This window comes from Salvelinus sp. IW2-2015, linkage group LG6.2, assembly GCF_002910315.2.
Source record: "Salvelinus sp. IW2-2015 linkage group LG6.2, ASM291031v2, whole genome shotgun sequence".
In the NCBI taxonomy this organism is placed as follows: Eukaryota; Metazoa; Chordata; class Actinopteri; order Salmoniformes; family Salmonidae; genus Salvelinus; species Salvelinus sp. IW2-2015.
In genome coordinates this window covers 15,034,357-15,058,349 of record NC_036846.1, presented here as the reverse complement: position 1 = coordinate 15,058,349, position 23,993 = coordinate 15,034,357, and the positions used below count along the sequence as shown (strand labels likewise).

General features: G+C 42.8%; 1 protein-coding gene across 1 annotated transcript in view; it reads left to right on the top strand.

Annotated features, from left to right (window-relative positions):
- Positions 1-23,993, top strand: part of tnmd (tenomodulin) — an 81,836-nt gene that overhangs the window by 11,738 nt on the left and 46,105 nt on the right. Inside the window, exon 3 of the mRNA XM_023990271.2 lies at positions 21,222-21,362. Coding sequence (XP_023846039.1) covers positions 21,222-21,362 — 141 coding nt within the window. The remainder of the gene's footprint in view (positions 1-21,221; positions 21,363-23,993) is intronic.

Sequence of the window (23,993 nt, the reverse complement as noted above, 5' to 3'; positions counted from 1 at the left end):
CAGCCGAAAGCCTGAGGTAGTCACTGTGTTCTTAAACCATTAAACCCTGCCCAGCCGAATGCCTGAAGTAGCGACAGTGTTGTGGTGTGTGAAGGAAGGGGTGGCTGTGGCATGCTGCCCACCTCTGGTAACTGGGTGCACTTCAACTGTAGCTTCTGCTAGGAGCATTGAGAACACTGCTACAAAGCATGTTGGGAACACTCGTCAGGGCCATGTGGCGTTTCAATGCGAGTCTGTGCATCTCCCTCTCCAAAAGCGAAAGCGACAGAAGAGTAGTCGGAATTAGCATTTGAATGGACGGCAGTTTACTTCCCAATCTGTAGGCACCTGATGTGTGACGTGTTGCATGCACAGTCTGTAAACTCATTCACTGGGGAAAGGTTGGCAGGCTATCTCTTCCCCCCTCCCCCATATCCCCTAGTCTCCCCATCTCCCCTACTCTCCTCCATCTCCCCTACGCTCCTCCATCTCCCCTACTCTCCTCCATCTCCCCAACTCTCCTCCATCTCCCCTACTCTTCTCCATCTCTCCTACAATCTTCCATCTCCCCTACTCTCCCTAACTCCTCTACTCTCCCCATCGTCCATACTATCTTCCATCTCCCCTACTCTCCCCATCTCCTCATCTTCCATACTATCTTCTATCTCCTCTACTCTCCCCATTTTCCATCTCCCCTACTCTACCCATTTCCCATCCATCTCCACAACTCTCTCCATCCCCTCTCCTCCATATTCCCTACCCTCACCATCTCCCCATCTCCCATCCTCCATCTCATCTACCTCTCCCATCTCCTCTACTCTCCCCATATCCTTTACTCTCCCCATCTCCTCTACTCTCGCCACACTCCCCTACTCTCCCCATATCCCCTCCTCTGTCTCCTCTACTCTCCCCATACTCCTATCTCCACAATGCGCCCCCTCCTCCACATCTTCCCCCACTTCTACTCAATAGCTACCCCCCTTCACCATTGCTCACCCATAATTTCTCCCCATGCTTCCCCTCCATCCTCTCCCAACTCTCCTCATGTTCCCCCTCCCCATCTCCCCTACTCTCCGCATGCTCCCTCTCCCTACTTTCCCCTACTGCTCCCATGCTCTCCCTCCTCCATCTCCCCAACTCTCCTCATGTTCCCCCTCCCCATTCTCCTACTCTCCGCATGCTCCCTCTCCCTACTCTCCCATGCTTCTCCTCCATCTCCCAACTCTCCTCATGCTCCCCTCCCCATCTCCCCTATTCTCCCATGTCCCCCTCCTCCATCTCCCCAACTCTCCTCATGTTCCCCTCCCCATCTCCCCTGCTCTCCGCATGCTCCCTTTCCCCTACTCTCCCCTACTCTCGCCATGCTTCCTCCTCCATCTCCCAAACTCTCCTCATGTCCCCCTCCTCATCTCCCAACTCTCCTCATGTTCCCCTCCCCATCTCCCCTACTCTCCGCATGCTCCCTTTCCCCTACTCTCCCCATGACTCCCCCTCCTCCATCTCCCCTACTCTCCGCAGGCTCCCTCTCCCCATCTCCCCTACTCTCCCCATGCTCCCCCTCCTCCATCTCTCACTCGAGCAAGAGCCAAGCAGTCTTACTCTCCCCTCTGTTGTACAATTTGGATTCTGATTGAGCTTTCACATCCTGTTTGGCTCTCCCAATGAGTCTGATCTTCTGCTTCTGTCCCAGTGCATTCTCTAGGGTCGTCATTAGTTACCACAGCCACAAAGTCATAAACCCTGCCTATTTATAAAATGTATCTTCTTAAAATTTGATTTAAAACTAACCCTAACCTTAAACACACTGCTAACCTTGTGCGTAATTAAGCAAAAAAAATTAAGCACATTTTTGTTTTCATACATTTTTCCGACATAGCAAATTTTGACTTTGTGGCTGTGGAAACTAGTGGAAACAGTTCTCGAGCCAAACTACTGAAGTGTGGAAGAGGAGCACACACTCCATACTCTCAAAGTATTATTATAGGCAGCATCTGCACCTATTTGTAGTCACAAAGCCCTAGAGTCTTCACATTGACAAATCCAGTTGGAAATGGATTGAAAATGGAATGGAATGTTATTCATTACAACGCTAAGCGTTGTATGCATATACTAAGTAAAAGTGAATGAACAATTCTCCTTGAATGTTGCATTGAATATGAACTGAGAATCAAAGCCGACAAAGACTATCAGTCTGAGAGTACCCTGCCTCGCCTCATGTGTTGTGTTTCTATCATGCTCTGTCAACATCGCTTGCGCTATGCAACGCAGCATCTCAACTGGACTAAGCCGGATGGATGCGGGACGCTCTGTGGTTGTTTCACGTGGCATAACTTATCAAAGATAGAGTGCAAATGTCCCCTTTGCCCGCCAGATGTTGGTTGCTTTGTCATTCAACGTTAATAAAGAGAATCAAATATTAAGCACAGAAAGATTGACATCTCCCCTTGGGAAACGGTCCTGTTTTGATTCAGAGCGGGTGAAGCATCGTCTGCCCCTGTGCTTCAGCTCTCACCGTCTAGTTTAGGAAACGCCTCTAGGTTGATTTATATATTTGCTCCAATCTCAAACTTAAAAGTACATGTCAGCCATAAAATGTTAGAAATTGGTATAATTTGCTCCGAGAGCTCAAAGTATTACATTCTTATGGCACCTTGCGAAACAAAGCAGACGTCTTGGAAGACAAGCGTCAGATCTGGAAATAAATCAAACATCAGACAGCATACATCAAAGCAATCTTGGCTACAAACATCTTTAAATTGATTCTTGCATAATTTATCTCCGGTGGTACACTGTGCGGATGGCAAGCTGTCATTCGCACCAGGTGAAAGCCATACAAAGCATTGTAGTCTCACTCCTTCCATGATCCTTGACTAGAAGTGCAGCGCGAAAGTATCATGTCGAGTCCACGGTGTACTGTGTACTTGTTCTTCCTCTGATCTTGGACTTGGTGCAGTGTACTGTAGCTCCAAGGATAGGACGTCTGTTGATGCATGAAAAACAAATGCCTCACACGGTCTTATGAATGGGTACAATATCCTGCCAGGTATGCGAATAACAAAACTTTGCCACAGCTGGTGAGGTTAAACCAAGTTATTCTATTCCAGCTTCCTTTACGGTTGCTAAGTTGCCTCTATGGAGATTCAGAGAGTGACATATATCTTTAGATTTGTGTGTATTGTTGCGAATCGTTTTTAGATACTACTGCACTGTTAGATACTACTGCACTGTTGGAGCTAGGAACACAAGCATTTCGCTACACCCGCAATAACATCTGCTAAATATGTGTATGTGACCAATACAATGTGATTTTATTTTATTTGATTCATATCTGGTGAGACTTGACGACATCTCAAAAGGTTTGTACATTTAGTGATGTAGTGATGCTTCATGTTAAGTTGTTCATCTAATAGTTTTACATGTGGCAGAATGTTCCCAAGCCACATACCTCTTACTAGTATGAAACATAAAAAGTAGTCAAGTAGAGATGTAAAGGTCTATTTTATAGCACACAGTGAGTAGGTTTAATAAAATATAATCATGCTTGTTTACACTAATCACGATGCTTTGCACTTCTCCGGTCCGTTTGAATAATAACAGTGGCTCATTATCCTGTCTGCTAATATCATCGTGTAAATCTTCGGCAGACAGTGTCAACAATTGTTCATTTTCCAGTAGAGGCAGAAATTCATAGTTTAGCACTGGACTCTCTGAACTACTTACTGATGGCTGTCGGCGAAACAAAACCCTATTTGCCTCTTGAAAAAGTCAATCAGTCTACTGCTGTTATTTCCAAGAATGACTTTACATCTATTGGCTCTAAATAATGGACTAGCTAGTCATAAAAGGATAGTTATAGAGGTGAAATGGGAGAATTCATTCAGAGTGGAATATAATGACCTCAACGTGTTTTGATGTTTCGCACTCGACTTTGAATCTCGGCAGAAAAGCTTAGAGACATAGAAGGATTCATCAAAAGTGACTCTAAATTGTGAACGTTTTAGACTATCTTCTTGGGACATGGGCCTTTGAAAGCACATGTACACCAGAATGATGTTTTTGCATACCGTTTATACACTTAAAGCTTAAGAGCTTGAGAAGTTGTTCATACAGCTCCCATCTGAGGAACCTCCTCAACCAGTCCGATGATAGGTCATTTCCAATCTTCAATGCTGACGTGTAGAGCCACTCAGCGCATTATTACAAAACAAGTTATAGAAGACAATGGAATAGTTGACTGATTAGTCTGCTCTAGGTGATTGATTAGTCTACTCTAGGTGATTGATTAGTCTACTCTAGGTGATTGATTAGTCTACTCTAGGGTGATTGATTTAGGTCTACTCTGATGAACTAGATGTAAGTACTACGCTAGGTGATTGATTAGTCTGATCTCTAGGTGGACTGATTAAGTCTCCTCTAGAGTGAACTGATTAGTCTTGACTTCTAGGTGACTGTTAGTCTACTCTAGATGACTATTAGTCTACCAGTTACTGTACTTATCACTTGACTACTATGATGATAGTCTACTCTATGCACTGATGTTCTACTCTAGTGATCTGGATCGTCTACTCTAGGTGATCTATTAGTCCTATCATAGAGTTGATTGATCGTCTACTCAGGTGACTGATTGGTCGTACTTTAGGTGGACTGATAAGTCTACTCTAGGTGATTGATTAGTTTACTCTAGGTGATTGATTAGTCTACTCTAGGTGACTGATTAGTCTACTCTAGGTGACTGATTAGTCTCCTCTAGATGATTGCTGGGATCAGGTGGGTAGAGTCATTCAAACTAATTCTCATACCCATCTATGTTTGCCCAATTATCTCAGTAAGTTCCAACTTCTGTCTTTCTGAAACAACATTACATTAATCTATTTTGTTATTACTCACACATTAATATTTTTTATATCCAACCAGTATGTAAGCGGGTTTATTTAAATACAATCTTTGTGAAAATATATATATTTTTTAATTCCATATAGTTTCTCTCAATGCAAAATAAGTCAAGTATACTTGAAGGATCCTGGGGTTGGCGGGTCAATAGTGCCATCCATTCAGTCGACATGGACTAGTGTTCGTCTTAGCATCTGTGAGTGTTGGGCCACCAGAGGGCCCTTGGATGAGAGGCTCTCCCATCTGAAGCCCTAAACTAGTGCTGACAGCTCGCGCCCACGCACCCAGGGGCCATGGCAATAGATCAGGGAGTTATCCTCATCACCAGCACCAACCACCAGCAGGGACTCAGTAGGAGGGCTACAGTGTGTCTGCTGCTGCACACAATGACTTCCCTTTATTGTGTCTTCAGGGAAGCAGCTCGATGTAAACAACGTTTGAACAATTATGAGGCTGTAAATATCACAGCCATTTCAGAGGTGCTGTCCCCTACAGTCTACCTTGTTCAAGGGGCAGCATGTTATATTAGTAATAAGATCGTAGTAACGGTAGTGAAATACTCAACCCTGTGGGAACTGCTGTGCGGAGAATGTCGATGGCATTGTGGAACATTAAAGGAGAGAAAGAGATATTTGATGAAACAATGGCGGTCGAGCCGGTGTCTATGTTCAGTCAGAAGACTGTTTTGATAATTGTCGTTTTTTTACAGAAGTTTGAGATTGCCAGGTTGTGGTCACGTTTAATGTGTTGTCCTCTTCTGCAAACCATGCTGTTGACAAGCCTTGAATTCCTACTTAAACGTTACAAACCTACCTGGTTAATGGCTGCTGAAGTATTTGGTTGTCCTTCCAAAACTCTGAAGTTCGGCCTTTCACGACTTTACCTCACGCTACCATACGGTAGCGCTGGTTTAATAGTTCCTTTTTCCGTTCCGGTCCTCATTAGCAGCTAATGCTGTTCTTCTGGCCAAATGAGCCCATGCATCTAAATGATCTAAAATACAGGCTTACAGCTACTCACAAGCTGTTCCTAAATGCCACTGAGCTGCGGGAGCGCCTAGCACACACTTGTCGATTTATTAAGACGTGGTGTGACTGGAAACCAAACCGGAGTGACAGAGATGCATATCCACCATAGAGGTGACCTCCTTGATGGCTTTCCTAGGCTTCTCATTCAGTGGCACGCGTGGACGTTTACCTCAATATTTGGTCTGGCCAAGTCTGTTTCTCATTCATGGAGATGCGTCGAAGAGTGCCGGAATCTTGGGGGAAGGCCTTTGATGAATATTTCATGCTACATCAACTGCCCTTTTATTAGACAAGATATGCCATATTCAAACAGTGGAAATGTATTCAGACAAAAAAATCTGCAACAGGATTCATTTGACATGTTCCTCGCGAGGAAAATGGTACTCGCCGGCCATCACGGGAAAAAGAAAGCGAGAGAGAGAAAGAAAGGAGAGAAAGAAAGATGCATTGAGGAAAAATAAGAAATAGATGAGAGCAAAAGAGGCACAGGTAGAGGAGAGAATGAAACAAAGAGGAATGAAAGAGAGGAGAGAGAGGGAGGGAGGAGCGTAAAGGCAGAGAGAGGAAGAGAGAGAGAGGAGTAAGAGGCAGAGAAGGGAGAGAGAGAGAGGAATAAGGCAGAGAGAGGGAGGAAGAGGAGGAGAAGAGGAGAGAGAGGGAGAGAGAGAGAGAAGAGAGGCAGAGCAGAGGGAGGAGAGGAGAGAGAAAGAGGCAGGAAGAGGGAGAGAGAGGAAGAGTAAGAGGCAGAAGAGAGGGAGAGAGAGAGAGGAGTAAGGGGCAGAGAGATGGAAGAGAAGAGAGGGATAAGAGGCAGAGAGAGGGAGGAGAGAGAGAGGAATAAGAGCAGAGAGAGGGAGGAGACGAGAAGAGGAATAAGAGGCGAGAGAGGGAGGAGAGAGAGAGGAGTAAGAGGCAGAGAGAGGGAAGAGAGAGAGAGGAATAAGAGAGCAGGAGAGAGGAGGCGGAGAGGAATAAGAGGCAGAGAGGGAAGAGAGAGAGAGGAAAAGAGCAGAGAGAGGAATAAGAGGCAGAGAGAGGGAGGAGAGAGAGAGGAATAAGAGGCGAAGAGAGAGGAGAGAGAGAGAGGAGTAGAGAGAGAGAGAGGACAGAAGAGGAGGAGAGAGAGAGTAAGAGGCAGAGAGAGGGGAGACGAGAAGAGGAATTAAGAAGCAGGAGGAGGCGATCGGAGAGAGGAATAATAGGCAGAAGAGATGAGGAGAGAGAGAGGAGTAAGAGGCAGAGAGAGGGAAGAGAGAGAGAGGAATAAGAAGCAGGGAGAGGGAGGCGAGAGAGAGGAATAAGAGGCAGAGAGAGGGAAGAGAGCAAGAGGAATAAGAGGCAGAGAGAGGGAGGAGAGAGAGAGGAATAAGAGGCAGAGAGAGCGAGAGGAGTAAGAGGCAGAGAGAGGGAGGAGAGAGAGAGAGGAGTAAGAAAGAGACAGAAAGAGGGAGGAGAGAGAAGGTGAGACCAAGTGAAAGAGGCCGAATCTTTAGTGCCCTTCATTTTTTACATTTTATTTTAAAACCTTTCATTGGTTGTTACCCATTCCAGCACAGAGATAACAATCATAGAAGCAGACTATAGTGGAACTTGGAGGCGCTCCGTCATTTATAATGTCCTGAAAAATGTTGTCCTGTCTTTGAAAGGGCTGGTGAAAAAGACCTCAGAGAGATGGGAAGTTATAGATTGCAGGTGGAGAGAAAGGTCACAGTTGCCTGAGCAAAGGTTATGTGGTAATCTGCTCATTCTAACCTATATACTAGCATTAAAGAGCTGCTCAAGTCCCCAACCCCCTCCCCTTTAACAAAGTATAAGTAATTGAGTCATTGAGAGTATTTAAACTTTTTGTATTGTTTGGTGGTTTGGTAATGCCACTGTCAACCAGAGAAATATGCTGAGAAGGATTATCACCACAGCAAGCAAGGTACTTGGAGTCAAACAGACAGGCCTGGATGAGATCTTTAAGGTCAGGGCCCTCCTCAAGGCTCACAAAATTATTTTAGACCCAAGCCACCCCCTGTACCCGGACTTTGAACTACTCCCCTCTGGGCGCAGGTACAGGGCATCCCTCAGCAGGAAAAACAGAACTAGACAAGCATTTGTGCGAGGTGTGATATCCCTCCTAAATAGCTCGGGCTAATGTTACTATCGACTCAGTAAGGCCAGCAGGCTAGTCTTAAAAAATTATGTTTTATTGGTATGTAGCTGTTGAATTTGAATTGTCAATTTTGTTTTGTATTTAAACATCACTTTAAACGTGTACATGACACTGCAACAAAATTTCCCCATGGGGAGAATTAAGTCAGTAAGTCAGTAAGTACCCCGGCCAAACCCTCCCCTAACCCGGATGACGCTGGGCCAATTGTGCGCTGTCCTATGGGACTCCCGATCAAGGCCGGTTGTGATACAGCCTGGGATCGAACCAGGGCCTGTAGTGACACTTCTAGCACTGAGATGCAGTGCCTTAGACAGCTGCGCCACTCAGATTAATATCAGATTTTCCACTTCTATTATTAGTCTGAAAATGATTTTTATAGAAATCCACATTATTTTCAGACATCTCCCGCAGTGCCGAGTTAGACAGAGACAGAGAGATACAACTGCACCCCAAGATAAAAGGAAAGACAATCATCCCTTGACTGTAAAAAAAAGTTTTTTTTTTTTATAATAAAAACAGACAATGCTTCAGACAACAATGTGTCCCAGTCGCTGAGTTCGTCTCACAATAGTGGGCTGACCAGGAAGAGATGGAATTGTTCCCAAAGAACCCCCCCCCCCCCCCCCCCCCCCCCCCCCCCCCCACCCCCCCCCCACACACACACACACACACACCTGAACATATCTCTATTACGGGCACAATAGCTCATATCAAGGTGATTTATTGCCAGAGAGGGCTCAAGTTGTTTAAAATGGCTGGTGCGATTAGTCATATATGCGTTAGAGCTGAAAAAGGGGGACCGCGGTGCTCCTGCAAATTAAAAGCAGCTGCAGACGGTAGTCGACCACAGCAAGGTGGTCAAACGTGGCAAGCGGCAGAGAGTCGCTGGGGATCAAGGATAGATGTGGGTCATTACAATCCTTTCAGGAGAGAAGCGGGTAAGAATAGTGTTGCGTTCAACATCCAGATACCCTGCAGAGAAGCAGCCAAAGAACACCCATTTAATTCCAGCAATATAAATAAAGTGGAACAACATCATCATTTCAGAATTATGTCGAAATTGGCAAAATACCTCTATAATAGCCCTACAATTATGCTCTGAAATTGCCACATATTTGATTTGGAGTCAGGTATTATATTTACCATATCCAGTTACAAAAGATAAAACTGCTCCACTAAGTGTTTTTTCTTGGGTAAATTCCCCAAAGCTCTGTAGCCCTGAGCTCTAATTCCAGCCTAAATGCCACATCGAGCAAATGGAAACAGTAGTATTTGTATGACTTCCAAATACACTAAATTAACCAGAGTTCCTAGAGTTCTTCTTAGGTATCAAGGATTTAGTACACTTGAGGAAACATATTAAATCACATTGGCTTTCAGATGAGGGTTGGGAATTCCTCAGAGTTTCTCCAAACGATGTTTGTTTGAAGAGCTTACTCTTAGGGTTTCAGTGGAATCGAAACCAAAATGGCTAGGCCATTGATAGTGCAACTGGAACTTGGAGAGATGTAGTGGAAAAATGAGATGTGATACTCGCGACTAGCGATTTGCTGGCACCGAGACCAAGCATGAGGTCTCAATAAATTCTTTGGATGGGTGGCTATATATTTGCATCTCAGAGAGTCACACCTTCGCTGTGAAAATCTCCAGAGCGAGACATTCCAGCGGAAGTCCTGGGAGCACAGACACCGTTGGCGGTGTGAAGACTGATGAAAACGTGAATCGACTAAATTCATTTTACTGTGAATTAAACTGTCATGTTTTGTTTGTTTCAAGAGTTCATTAAAAAAAGAGCTGAAAAAGTTGATATGTCTTATTGCATTGTATGTTATTTGGATGATGTCATTTTAAAGTGAATGGGTTGACTGGTTATCAGGCATATCCCTGTTGTCCGGTCGTAACATTCACTTTGATTCTGGGTGTGTTGTTCCAGCCTTTTGTTCATTCAGGATGGGGGTGCGTTCTCACTGGAATTTGGTTGAAATGGTAGTGAATTTGCTCATACTTTCAGTTCTTGCTTCCAAGCTCCTGCGTGTATCAGACTCACTTTTTTTTCTCTTAGAGATTATTCTGAACTGAAGACACGTGTACCCACGTTAAGTCTTAATTAGTTGATAGTCATTTACTCTTTAATTCTGTAATGTGTCATGTATTTAATGTATACTGGAATTATTTGAGTGTCAATTATTTAGTGACTAACTATTAGTTGAATTGAGTAAATGCATTCCTTGTTTTACAGAGTCATTCTTTGATTGACTATACGTTCATAATTTAGTAAGTCTATTGGTAATGTTTACAGAAGACTACAGCCAGGCAATATGTTCCTACACCATGTACAGTAGACTACAGCCAGGCAATATGTTCCTCCACCATGTACAGTAGACTACAGCCAGGCAATATGTTCCTCCACCATGTACAGTAGACTACAGGCAATATGTTCCTCCACCATATACAGGTGGATTACAGCTATATGTTCCTCCACCATGTACAGTGGATTACAGGCTATATGTTCCTCCACCATGTACAGTGGATTAAAGACAATATGTTCCTCCACCGTGTACAGTGGATTACAGGCAATATGTTTCTCCAGCATGTACAGTGGACTACAGGCAATATGATCCTCCACCATGTACAGTGGATTACAGGCAATATGATCCTCCACACATGTACAGTAGGATTACAGGCAATATGTTCCTCCACCATGTACAGTAGACTACAGGCAATATGTTCCTCCACCATGTACAGTAGACTACAGGCAATATGTCCTCCACCATGTACAGTAGGACTACAGGCAATATGTTCCTCCACCATGTACAGTAGACTACAGGCAATATGTTCCTCCACCATGTACAGTAGATACAGCAATATGTTCCTCCACCATGTACAGTAGACTACAAGCAATATGTTCCTCCACATGTACAGTAGACTACAGGCAATATGTCCTCCACCAGCACGTAGATACAGGCAATATGTTCCTCCACCATGTACAGTAGACTACAACAGGCAATATGTTCCCCACCATGTACAGTGGATTACAGGCTATATGTTCCTCCACCATGTACAGTGGATTACAGGCTATATGTTCCTCCACCATGTACAGTGGATTAAAGACAATATGTTCCTCCACCGTGTACAGTGGATTACAGGCAATATGTTCCTCCAGCATGTACAGTAGACTACAGGCAATATGATCCTCCACCATGTACAGTGGATTACAGGCAATATGATCCTCCACACATTACGTAGGATTACAGGCAATATGTTCCTCCACCATGTTACAGCTAGACTACAAGGCAATATGTTCCTCCACCATGTACAGTAGACTACAGGCAATATGTCCTCCACCATGTACAGTAGGACTACAGGCAATATGTTCCTCCACCATGTACAGTAGACTAACAGGCAATATGTCCTCCACCATGTACAGTGGATACAGCAATATGTTCCTCCACCATGTACAGTGGATACAGGCAATATGTTCCTCCACATGTACAGTAGACTCAGCAATATGTCCTCACCATGTCTACGTAGACTACAGGCAATATGTTCCTCCACCATGTACAGTAGGACTACAATCAGGCAATATGTTCCTCCACCATGTACAGTTGACTACAGGCAATATGTTCCTCCACCATGTACAGTAGACTACAGCAGGCAATATGTTCCTCCACCATGTACAGTAGACTACAGGCAATATGTTCCTCCACCATGTACAGTAGACTACAGGCAATATGTTCCTCCACCATGTACAGTAGACTACAGGCAATATGTTCCTCCACCAATGTACAGTAGACTATCAGGCAATATGTTCCTCCACCATGTACAGTAGACTACAGGCAATATTGTTCCTCCACCCATGTACAGTAGATTACAGGCAATATGTTCCTCCACCATGGACAGTGGATTACAGGCAATATGTTCCTCCACCATGTACAGTTGACTACAGGCAATATGTTCCTCCAGCATGTACAGTAGATTACAGGCAATATGTTCCTCCACCATGTACAGTAGACTACAGGCAATGACTCAATAAATTAATGCAAGAATATTGGTTGCCAGGATTTGCTGTTTGTATCTAGCCTCTCAAAAAGTGCATAACGGTGCAAGTTAGACACATGTTCATTATTGTCATACTGAGAGGTGATGTAAGGCTTGCTACCTTGTCTAGATCCTCCAGAGATGCACAGGGCCTGTTGCCTTTATTCACATAATAATGGAGTCAGTTGATAACTGTGATTTATTTTTATTTCTACACATAACTATACACAACTATATAATGGTGGCCCCTCGTCCTCAGTCGATGGGGATTTCCATCAACCTACAGAGGCACACACATAAGTACGGTCTTTCTTCTGTTAGCATCCCTGTATGTACCACCGCACCTCTAGATGTACCACCCTAGATGTACCATCGCACCCCTAGATGTACCACCGCGCCCCTAGATGTACCACCGCGTCCCTAGATGTACCACCGCGCCTCTATATGTACCACCGCGTCCCTAGATGTCACCCTGCGCTCTAGATGTACCACCGCGCCCCTAGATGTACCACCGCTCCCCTAGATGTACCACCGTGCCTCTATATGTACCACTGTGCCCCTAGATGTACCACCGCGCCCCTAGATGTACCACCGCACCCCTAGATGTACCACAGCATCCCCATATGTACCACCGCATCCCCATATGTACCACAGCAATCAGTAAAACAACAGAGAGAAGAGTGGATGTACAATGGATCTCAAGTCGTTATATTTAGAATATTTAGATGCTGCTCCTGATTTTGTGTCCTTTTATTAAAGAAATGTTGCCAGATTTTTTTGAATCTCCCTTGAAGAATAAATACAATGTTTGGTAGATCACTAGAAAGAGTGTAAATGGCACTGTTTGTTCTTGGTCTAATTGTGAACTGACGAACAGTGAAAACCTAACTTAAACCAAGAACAAACAGTGCCATTTCCACTCTTTCTAGTGATCTACCAAACATTGTATTTATTCTTCAAGCGACATTTCTTTAATAAAAGGACACACGTTAATATCCAAAGATTAGCTGCGGCAGAATAGGTAAATAAACAAAGTCCAAAGACAGAATTATTATTTCAACAATGAGTATATCAAAAAGATGTGTGTGAATAGAAAGACCAAACAGGAATAGAAAAAATGGTTCTGTAAAAGTTGTGCCAGTTGTGACCAAATCGTTGTTCTAATAAATGGTTAGTACACAGTGCGTAGGAAGGAGTCCCTTCAACCATTCCTCTTCAGTTTTTGATTCTCCTACGCACCTGTGATAAGACATTACTTCTGGTTTGCAAAAGTTGTTGATATCTCAAACTATTGCACAAATTACAACAATCAAGAAACAAAATATGCTTAATATCTCTATCGCCTCTGCTCGGTTGACATGGGCAATATGTAACCATCAATTTACATCCCTCCTGTGTTGTGTTTTCTCTGCTTGCTGTCAACGCTCCCGTCAGTGAGATTGATATCACACAGCCCCCGAAAAGCTCATTTTCCTGTGCACCGTGCTAAGTTGATGATCTATTAGTAGCAACTGACCACCACTGCTATTTTCCAAGTTGGCACCTGTCCAAAATTTAGCTGCCTGTCGTCAGCTGACATCACCAAACGGTACACTGGGAGACTTGGGATGGTGGCAGGCAGTGCCAGAACATTCCCCACTCCATTTATCCATATTTTATAGGCCTTGGGAACTAACCGGCCTGGTAATCAATGTCCACAAGCATAATCCCCCTCTGTATTTCTCTCCCCTATACACACAGCAGTACTATAGAGAGACGGCTACTTTGTAGTGTTATCTAAAGCTCTCCTTGAAAGACTGGTGCCATTTGTAGGTCTACCCTTTATGAGAATAATTCTCTGAGATAGCAAGACATAATGCTGGTGTGTCTGACTGATTCCATGTACAATGTACGACAATCACAATATGTTCTGGTGAATGCACCTGTTGTACTGAAATGAGTGTGCATTAGTGAGCTGATTTCAAATGGATGATCTGTGGGGACACTTTGAGCACAAGTACTATTGCATTTTCAGCTTTCTATCCGCCCACGGTAGCTGATTCGGTGGACATTGACATGCATTCAATCCATGTGAATGCCATCTGTGCTCCTGTCTCTGCCAGATCTACACTAAACAAAAATATAAATGCAACATGTAAAGTGTTGGTCCCATGTTTCATGAGCTGTTTGTGCACACATTTGCACAGCCATTGAAGAGGAGTGGGACACCATTCCACAGGCCACAATCAATAGCCTGAGGCAAATGGTGGTCACACTAGATATCGACTGGTTTTCTGATCCACGCCGAACACTTTTTTAAAGGCATCTGCGACCAACAATAATAGTAGTAATAATAGTAATAATACTTTAAAGTACTACTTAAGTAATTTTTGGAGGTATCTGTACTTTAATATTTCTATTTTTGACTACTTTTACTTTTACTTCACTACATTTGTAAAGAAAATAGTATACTTTTTACTCCATACATTTTCCCAGACACCCAAAAGTACTCGTTGCATTTTAAATGCTTAGCAGAACAGGAAAATTGTCTAATTCACACACTTATCAAGAGAACACCCCTGGTCTTCCCGACTGCCTGTGATCTGACGGACTCACTAAACACACATGCTTTGTTTGTAAATGATGAGGGAGTGTTGGAGTGTACACCTGGCTAACCGTAAATTAAAAAATTTAAAATAAAATGGTGCCGAATGGTTTGCTTAATATAGGGAATTTGAAATTATTTATACTTTTACTTTTGATATTTAAGTATATTTCAGCAATTACATTTACTTTTGATACTTAAGTATATTTAAAAACAAATACTTTCAGAATTTTGGTGGTGACTTTCACTTTTACTTGAGTCATTTCCTATTAAGGTATCTTTACTTTTACTCAAGTATGACAGGTACTTTTTCCACCACTGGTTGCCTGTTGCGTTCATATCTTTGTTCAGTTTATAATGGTTGAAGTAATTTCCCTTGTGGTTCTTCATTTTCCAGCATTTTCCTTAGGTAACTGGTTCACCTTTTTTATCTCCCTCCCTCTCTCTTCACACTGTTTAATTTCTCATCTTCCTCTGAATATTCTCTGGAATTGTTTTCCCTCATCTCTCATCTTCTCGTTTGTCTGGCGGTTGCTACCCACCTTCTGTTTCAACATTCTGAAACCCCCATGGGAGAGGAGCGGAGCTGTAGATTAAATTCAGTCTCTAATTCTTGAAGAGCGGAGGAGGATGAGTAGGGTAGCGGTGGTGCTGGTACTAGCAGAAGGTTGTAGAAGTGGTTATTTTCAATGTCTCTAACAGAGATGTCCGTTTCCGTTGGAGTGGGGAAAAACTAGACTCGAAAAAAACAACATTGCAGAGGAGCGAATGCAACCCTGGGGAGACATTTTAACTATTTTTTTTTTAACTAGTTCTCATGTGACTGGCCATGTGAGGCGAGAGTCATGAGCTCTGCTAAATCACCATGCTGGAGGACAAGGAGCCAATGGTGGGGCTTCTGTGTGAAAAAGGAGCAAAGAGAAAAGCTATAAGAGAGAGCTAGGGAAATTTCCATTCCGATTGCTCACTGGCAACCAACCAAGGCTGAACGCTGGACTCTCCTCTCCCTCCTTCCGCAGCTGTTTAGACTGACTGATCTGTCTACCCAGGAGACCATCTTCTGTAACAGTAACAGTGGTGCTCATGTCATTTCCCATCCTTTTATTCATCCACCCACTAAACTTCCTTTAGAAACAATGAGAGGGCCTCCCGAGTGGCGCAGCGGTCTAAGGCACTGCCTCGCAGTGGTAGAAGCAACGCTACAGACCCGGGTTTGATCCCGGGCTGTATCACAACCGGCCGTGATTGGGAGTCCCATAGGGCGGCGCACAATTGGCCCTGCATCGTCCGGGTTAGGGGAGGGTTTCGGCTGGGGGGGCTATACTTGGCTCATCGCGCTCTAGCGACTCTGTGGCGGGCTGGGTGGCTGCAGGCTGTCCTCAGTCGTCAGTTGAATGGTGTTTCCTCCGACACGTTGGTGCGGCAGGCTTCCGGGTTAAGCAGGCAGCTGTTAAGAAGCGAGGTTTGGCAGGTCATGTTTCGGCGGACGCATGACTCTACCTTCGCCTTCCGAGCCTGTTGGGGAGTTGCAGCGATGAGACAAGATCGAAATTGTGTGAAAATAATAATAAAACAATAACTATGAGAGGTTCATATAGCATCCAAGATGTAGGCTATGTCAATCAAGACCTACCGCAGGCTCTTTCTCTCTGACTTGTAATTGGTGACCAGTATGGCTGTCTGAGCTGCTGCCCACCTCTATCCATCACCGGTGTGCCCGAGGCTGCCATGAGGCTCACACACACACACACACACACACACACACACACACCTGTCTCTTATACACATCTAGATGTGTATAAGAGACAGCACTTGCACACAGCATCGCTGTGACCTTTACGCAATGTCCTTCGGTACCACAGATGGATAGAGCCCCATTCACACAATCAACCTGTGGGCTAGTTGGGCCTGCTGTCTCTTATTCACTAGGCCCTTTTGTGGCTCTACAGTATGTTTGCAACCATCTGGGTAGAGGTTGTTAAGGACCACCTCGGAGAAAGGCCTTGCTGTGGATAAATAAACAAGACATTGTCAGGAAATGCTTCCATACAATTTGCAGTGTCGTGTTCGTGTTGGAAGCGAATTTCCCGCTGTGCAAGTAAGCATTTCACTCTTTTACACCTCATGTATGGATATTTATCAGGATTCCCAGTAGCTGTTGTAGCAGCAGCTACTCTTCCTGGGGTCCACACAGTACATGAAACATGACATTTTACAGAACATTAATAGACAAGAATAGCTCATGTACAAAACATGTGACAAAAAAACTTTGATTGATTGACAGATTGATTGAACCTTCTATTTTTGTATGTCGACTGATGATGGTGAGAGGCATAGGGCTATGTGGGAAACCTGAGCCCTTCCTAGGGGGAATGGGAGATACTGATGGTGGTTTTTGATAAGAGGAGATCTTTCCCTCGTACCCTGTAAAAAATGTATTTAGATTCGGCGGGTTGTACGGAGTAAGGAAGGCATAATAATTTGTACTGTGACATTCATAGAGAGGTTATCATACAGTGTATTCTCTTAGCTGCCTTGGTACTGGGGAGACTAATTCAGACACTTTTTTAATTGTTCCTTTAACTTAACTTCACTGTTTTGATAAGTCATATTTCTTATATATCATGTATGTTGAGTATGTTATGCAACCGCATTGAATCGGAACCTTTAAATTAATTATATGACATATCTGAATAGCCAGCCCGATCGAGTACAAATCAATATGAATTTGCTTCAGGAGCACTCAGGATGTACTCCCTCAGCATTGGCCTCCCCAGTCTACGTGAAGTCGCACAGAAAGCTAATTAACTTTCACTATCATTCCTTGCAACGCTGAGATCTTTTGTGAGGCAGTCAGGCTTCGGTTGCCGAGCATGTGCTTCTGGAAGAATTTGCTGTTTAGTAATTGGTAAAAATGCTGAGGAGACAATGAAGCAAAGTTAAAACTGAAGAATACTCTCGGTTTCTAGTGAAGAGACTCAATGTTGGTGAGGAAGGGCTATAAGAAATTGAAATATTCGATTTGCGAAAAGATTAGATGAACACTAGTGCTATCCAAAGTCAATCCACCCCATAAAATCCATTACAATTAACCATGTTTGATACGACAATTTGTGGTAAACAAATGTATGAATATTGTCCATTAACCAAAATGCTAGTTCTAAGAAAGCCATATTTCTAACCTTGCTGTTATATTCACAAGCTTAAAGTAATTGTCCAGTGTTTTCTGTGTTAGAATGGTGTTGGCGTATACCGGTCATTAAAAATATTAATGGGAGCAGACGGCTGATTGGCCAGCTCATCGTCCTCAGGAGGATGACATCATCATCTATGAGGAAATAGCAAAGAGGTGTTTGAGGTGTTTTTTTAAGTGTTTTTCCTCCCATTTTTGATTGGCCACAAATACGAGTATAGGACAGATCAATAACATTAGGTATGCGTGAATAGAATATGAACTTTTAAAAGTGAGATTTTCACTGGACAGTTACTTTAATAATACAGTGAATTCGGAAAGTATTCAGACCCCTTGACTTTTCCCACATTTTGTTACGTTACTGACTTATTCTAAAATTGATTCAATTGTTTTTTCCACTTATCAATCTACACACAATACCCCATAATGACAAAGCAAAACGTTTTTTTCAATTTTTTTGCAAATTTGTATATATAAAAAATATAAAAAAATATCACATTTAGATAAGTATTCAGACTTTTTACTCAGCACCTTTGGCAGAGATTACAGCCTTGAGTCTTCTTGGGTATTATGCTACAAGGTTGACACGTGTATTTGGGGAGTTTCTTCCATTCTTCTCTGCAGATCCTTGATCCTGACTAGTCTCCCAGTCCCTGCCGCTGAAAAACATCCCCACAGCATGATGCTGCCACCATCATGTTTCTCCGTAGGGATGGTGTCAGGTTTCTTCCAGATGTGACACTTGGCATTCAGGCCAAAGAGTGGCTTCCGTCTGGTCGCTCTACCATAAAGGCCTGATTGGTGTAGTGTTGCGGAGATGGTTGTCCTTCTGGAAAATTCTCCCATCTCCACAGAGGAAATCTGGAGCTCTGTCAGAGTGATCATCAGGTTCTTGGTCACCTCCCTGAACAAGACCTTTCTCCTCCGATTGTTCAGTTCTAGGAAGAGTCTTCGTGGTTCCAAACTTCTTCAATTTAAGAATGATGGAGGCCTCTGTGTTCTTGGCGACCTTCAATGCTGCAGAATTTCTTTGGTAACCTTCCCCAGATCTTTGCCTTGACACAATCGTGTCTCGGAGCTCTACAGACAATTCCTTTGACCTCCTGGCTTGGTTTTTGCTCCGACATACACTGTCAACTGTGGCCCTTATATAGACAGGTGTGTGTCTTTCCAAATCATGTCTAATCAATTGAATTTGCCACAGTTGGACTCCAATCAAGTTTTAGAAACATTTCAAGGATGATCAATGGAAACAGGATGCACCTGACCTAAATTTTGAGTCTCATAGCAAAGGTTATGAATACTTATGTAAATAAGGTATTTCTGTTTTTTATTTTTAATACATTTTCTAAAATGTATAAAGACCTGTTTTTGCTTTGTCATTATGGGGTATTGCGTGTAGATTGATGAGAAAAAAAACATTTATTTAATCCGTTTAGAATAAGGCTGTAACGTAACAAATGTGGAAAAAGTCAAGGGGTCTGAATACTTTCTGAATGCACTGTATTACTAATAGTTGAGCAATACTGCACCTGCCACAAACCCAAGGATCCACAGAAGCGATCACCGCCTACAGAAAATGGGATGAACTGTTTTAGTATAAATCAATAAGTCCTTTCCACCTTTATGCTAATATAGAAGAAAAGGCTTAAATGGAACTTTAATCCACCGCAAGGGCTCCCAGACTGTTTAATGGCTCTGAATTTCACATAACTGCTCGACTGACACTTGAATATCAGGTCCATCTTCATTTCGCTACGTCTTAAGATTTTAAAGTTCAGGTTCCTTTCTGAGCCAAGGCCATTGAGACCCATGTTAATGGCTATTTATATTCCAGAGCCATACTTGCCGTGATTTTCTGTTAAGAATTATATCCCATTCAATCATTATTGCTACCCTATTGATGAGCTTGATGGTAATATGTGGTGCAGGTCATTTAAATGTCATAAGGAGTATGTGCTAGTGAGTAGGTGAACAACATGTTGAGCAGATGTATGAAGAGTGTAATCGAATGCTTATCTAACCTCTTTCTGAATGGTATTGCCACGCTATAGAGCTTTAATTAGTGGTACTAGAGTCACTAAACCAACCTAGGAGAATCATGCATGGACATTAGAGTCATAAACACTAGAAAGAAACTACATTTGTCACAGGGCTTGGGTTATTTCTGTGTTAGATCCCTTAACAATCAGTGGCCCCGACATGTTGATTGGGAATATTAATCTTGATGGATTTCATTGGCCGCCTACCTGTATCCATTAATCAACTCTCTCATTGGTACAGTATGGGGCGCTTTGATTCATCACCCCAACAGATGAAGATGAACTCAGCAATATATTTCTCATCATAACACCACACTCCACATACATATTAATAGCGTAGTTTTCATCTCATAGGCATGAATCATTTTTGTAGACAGGGAATTTTAACAGCCGCCCCGGCGTGCCCAAGAACAATACATAATCAAGTGCTTAAAGTACGGCCAAGAAAAACAAACAACTATCCGAGCCACATTTTCGAAGTGGCATTTATTCGACATAGCAACTCGAAGGGTACTTACGCAGCCTCTATGGATGTACAAATGTGCTTGCAGTTTGTCAATAGCAATGTATGAACAATGACTTAGTATTATCTCTGATCTTCTTTATGAATACTTTCGCACTTTACAAATGTCAGCATGCAAGATGCCACTGTGGTGGTGTATTGGTTGCATTGGTCAAATTTGGACATGATGCTTTGAAGAATATGACATAGCTAGATCAATGTGATTGCATCAAGTGCATCAAGTGAGTGTCACATCTTTAGATTACAGTATTTTTTCTTTGGATTATAATTATTTGCAGTGTATTACGCCTATAGACTGTATATTAAGCCTATTGAAAGGCCATATATTAAGGATTAAGATCACTTCATTTGTCAATTGTACACAAGGTACAAACAAAATTGGACTTCTGATTTATCCAAACCCCTCTGAAAGACACACATACTGGTTGGAGCGGGGAGCTGCCACACTGGGTGCCCATGGAGAAGTTGTTGGGGGGCTTAGATGCCTTGTCCAAGAATCAATGACATCTAGGATTTGATACCAGCAACCCTCCGGTCACCAGCTCATTTCCCGCAAGACACAGGATTTGACCTAGCAACCCTCCGATTGCTGTCACACCTCTCTAATCACTAGGATACCTGCCACACCTAGGTTTGTGCTATTGGCAGTATAGTAAGCTTATTGAAAGACTATTGAAAGGCAATAGATTTGAGCTACTGAGTTGAGTTGCCCCACCCTCATGTACTATTGGTTAAATGACCTGTCAGTCAGGCTGAAGATGTTTCTGATTGGTCCTGTGTCTCCAGGTGTACGACCAACATTACAAGGCCATGCTGGACGGTATGGAGACAGACAGTATCATGGAGATTGACCCCGCCCACCGCATTGAGATCTTCAGGATGGGGAACGGCAGTGATGAGGTGCTCGAGGTCCACGACTTCAAACATGTAAGTGTTGTCAAAATTCACATTAGGTACAGTATACCTTCTGCATACTTCATATACTGTCATTTTCTTTTCTTTATTATAGTTTTTGTGCAGAATGATTGTGTTTGTGTTCGAGCCCTTTCCAAATTGCTGTTAGATTGTGTAAAAGCATTTCTGTTCTCCGAAATCATATCATCTTCTTCGACAATACGATGCACTCTCTCCTGTGTTTTTCTCTCTCTCTCTCACGGAAAAAGCTGATATCCAATGTGTGTCATCTAATAACAAGAGGTTTCAATTCCCTCTCATATACAACCCCTTATCACCCACAAACACACACACACACACACACACACACACACACACACACACACACACCACACACACACACACACACACACACACACACACACACACACACACACACACACACAGGTAACTGCCAAAATAAAGGAAACACCAACATAATGTCTCTTAATAGGTCGTTTGGCCCCCACGAGCCAGAACAGCTTCAATGCACCGTGGCATAGATTCTACAAGTGTCTGGAAATCTATTGTAGGGATGCGACACCATTTTTCCACAAGAAATTCCATCATTTGGTGTTTTGTTGATGGTGGTAGAATACGCTGTCTCAGGCGCTGCTACAGAATCTCCCATAAATGAATTTGGGTTGAGATCTGGTGACAGACTGCCATGGCATATGGTTTACATCGTTTTCATGCTCATCAAACTATTCAGTAACCACTCGTGCCCTGTGGAGGGCGGCATTGTCATCCTATGGGGGCATAGCCATGGTAGCCAAAATAATGTCCAAAATAATGGCCTGCCCAGCCTTTTTATACATGACCCTAAGCATGATGGGATGTTAATTGACTCAGAAACCACCCCTGTGTGGAAGCACCTGCTTTCAATATACTTTGTATCCCTCATTTACTTGTGTTTCCATTATTTTGTCAGTTACCTGTACATATACACACACACATGCACACACAGACACACACACACACACACAACCATACCTGAATATCATGTATAAAAAACAAAAAACTGTTATAAGTGAGAAGTCCTGAAGCCGAAAAAGAAAGGAAATGAGCACCACAATGCCTACTCAACCCATGCTCCACCAAGGTTTCCCAGTACACAGCGTTGACCCACTACAATAGCTATGTTGGTATATTATACTTCCAACAATGTGTATGCTGGTTGCTTAGGATTCAAACTTTCTCAAACAGCCTAATTCATACTCTGAGAGGAGGTGCTTCCACAATAATATGATTTGTACAGCATACAAGGTAAAGTATTGGATTCTTCACACACCACACTAATCCACTTCCACTACCGTTTCAAGCTTTTTTTTATTATATGAAAGAAAGCTTTGCTTTTATACTTACACGATTGTCGTGCTTGATTGAGAGAGGTGTTTTATCTTCTAGTAATGTGGTGCCTGCCTGTATTTCCTTTAACCTTTTTATTTGGCAATACATGTCATTGAGAACTAAATATTCTACTACTCAAAGTCTCTATGAACAGAGGAGATCTTGAAGAACAGATGAGTAATAGAATCAGGTAGGGTGGCATGGGCTTGTATTAAAAATCCTGCATAACTAAATATTCCCTGAGAACTAAATATTCTACTACTCCAAAGTCTCTATGAACAGAGGAGATCTTGAAGAACAGATGAGTAATAGAATCAGGTAGGGTGGCACTGGGCTTGTATTAAAAATCCTGCATAAGGCATGTATTGTGAAACTGACAAGGAGAAACGTTTGCAACATAGTTTTCTGCATGTGTCTGATTTTGTCCATTTCATGTAAAACGGATCAAACATCATTTCTGACTGGACGACAGCTAACGTTGTCATGCTGTCTTAATAGTATAGGCTAATGTTTTTGTCACTCGCAATGCTCATTATCAGCCACTCACCACTGGTCTGTTTGCATATTAGTTGGCTGTCTAGGCCTAACTGGTGAGACTGACACATACTAGCCTTCTACCGACATATATCTACTCTCTGTGTTTAACTTACTTGTAAAGGCTCAGCTAGGTCATTGAATGTTCTGCAATAAGATGATTCTGGACTGTAACAAATAAATCAGATAGACCTACTAGGCCAAGGGTGTCAAACTCATTCCATGGAGGGCCTGGCGTTTAAAAAAAATAAATTAAGACCTAGACAACCAGATGAGAGTTCTTTACTAATTAGTGACCTTAATTCATGAATCAAGTACAAGGGAGGAGCGAAAACCTGCAGATACTCGGCCATCCGTTAAATGAGTTTGACACGTGTACCAGGCCCATATATAGACCTATCCACCTAGCTGGCTAGCTAATAGCCTACGCTTCAGACTTGCTAATTATTTAAACTGAACTATATAAGGCAAATCTAAAAATTAAAAATAAACGATTTAAAAAATAGGGATAAATACAGTCTGAATTTTCATGTTTGGTGATGATTAATAGTTTTATGAGTCGTTGTTGGAGATTATCTCAGAGATAAGAAGGGAGAGAGTGAAAGTCTGACAGATCCTCTCAGAGCAAGCTTTACGCTCAAGCACATAGAAATATAACAGGTGAACAGATTGGACTTGGTGCTTCAATGGGAATGTTGGCTAGAAAAATGAGAAACATACAGAAAATGGTTTATTGTCCTT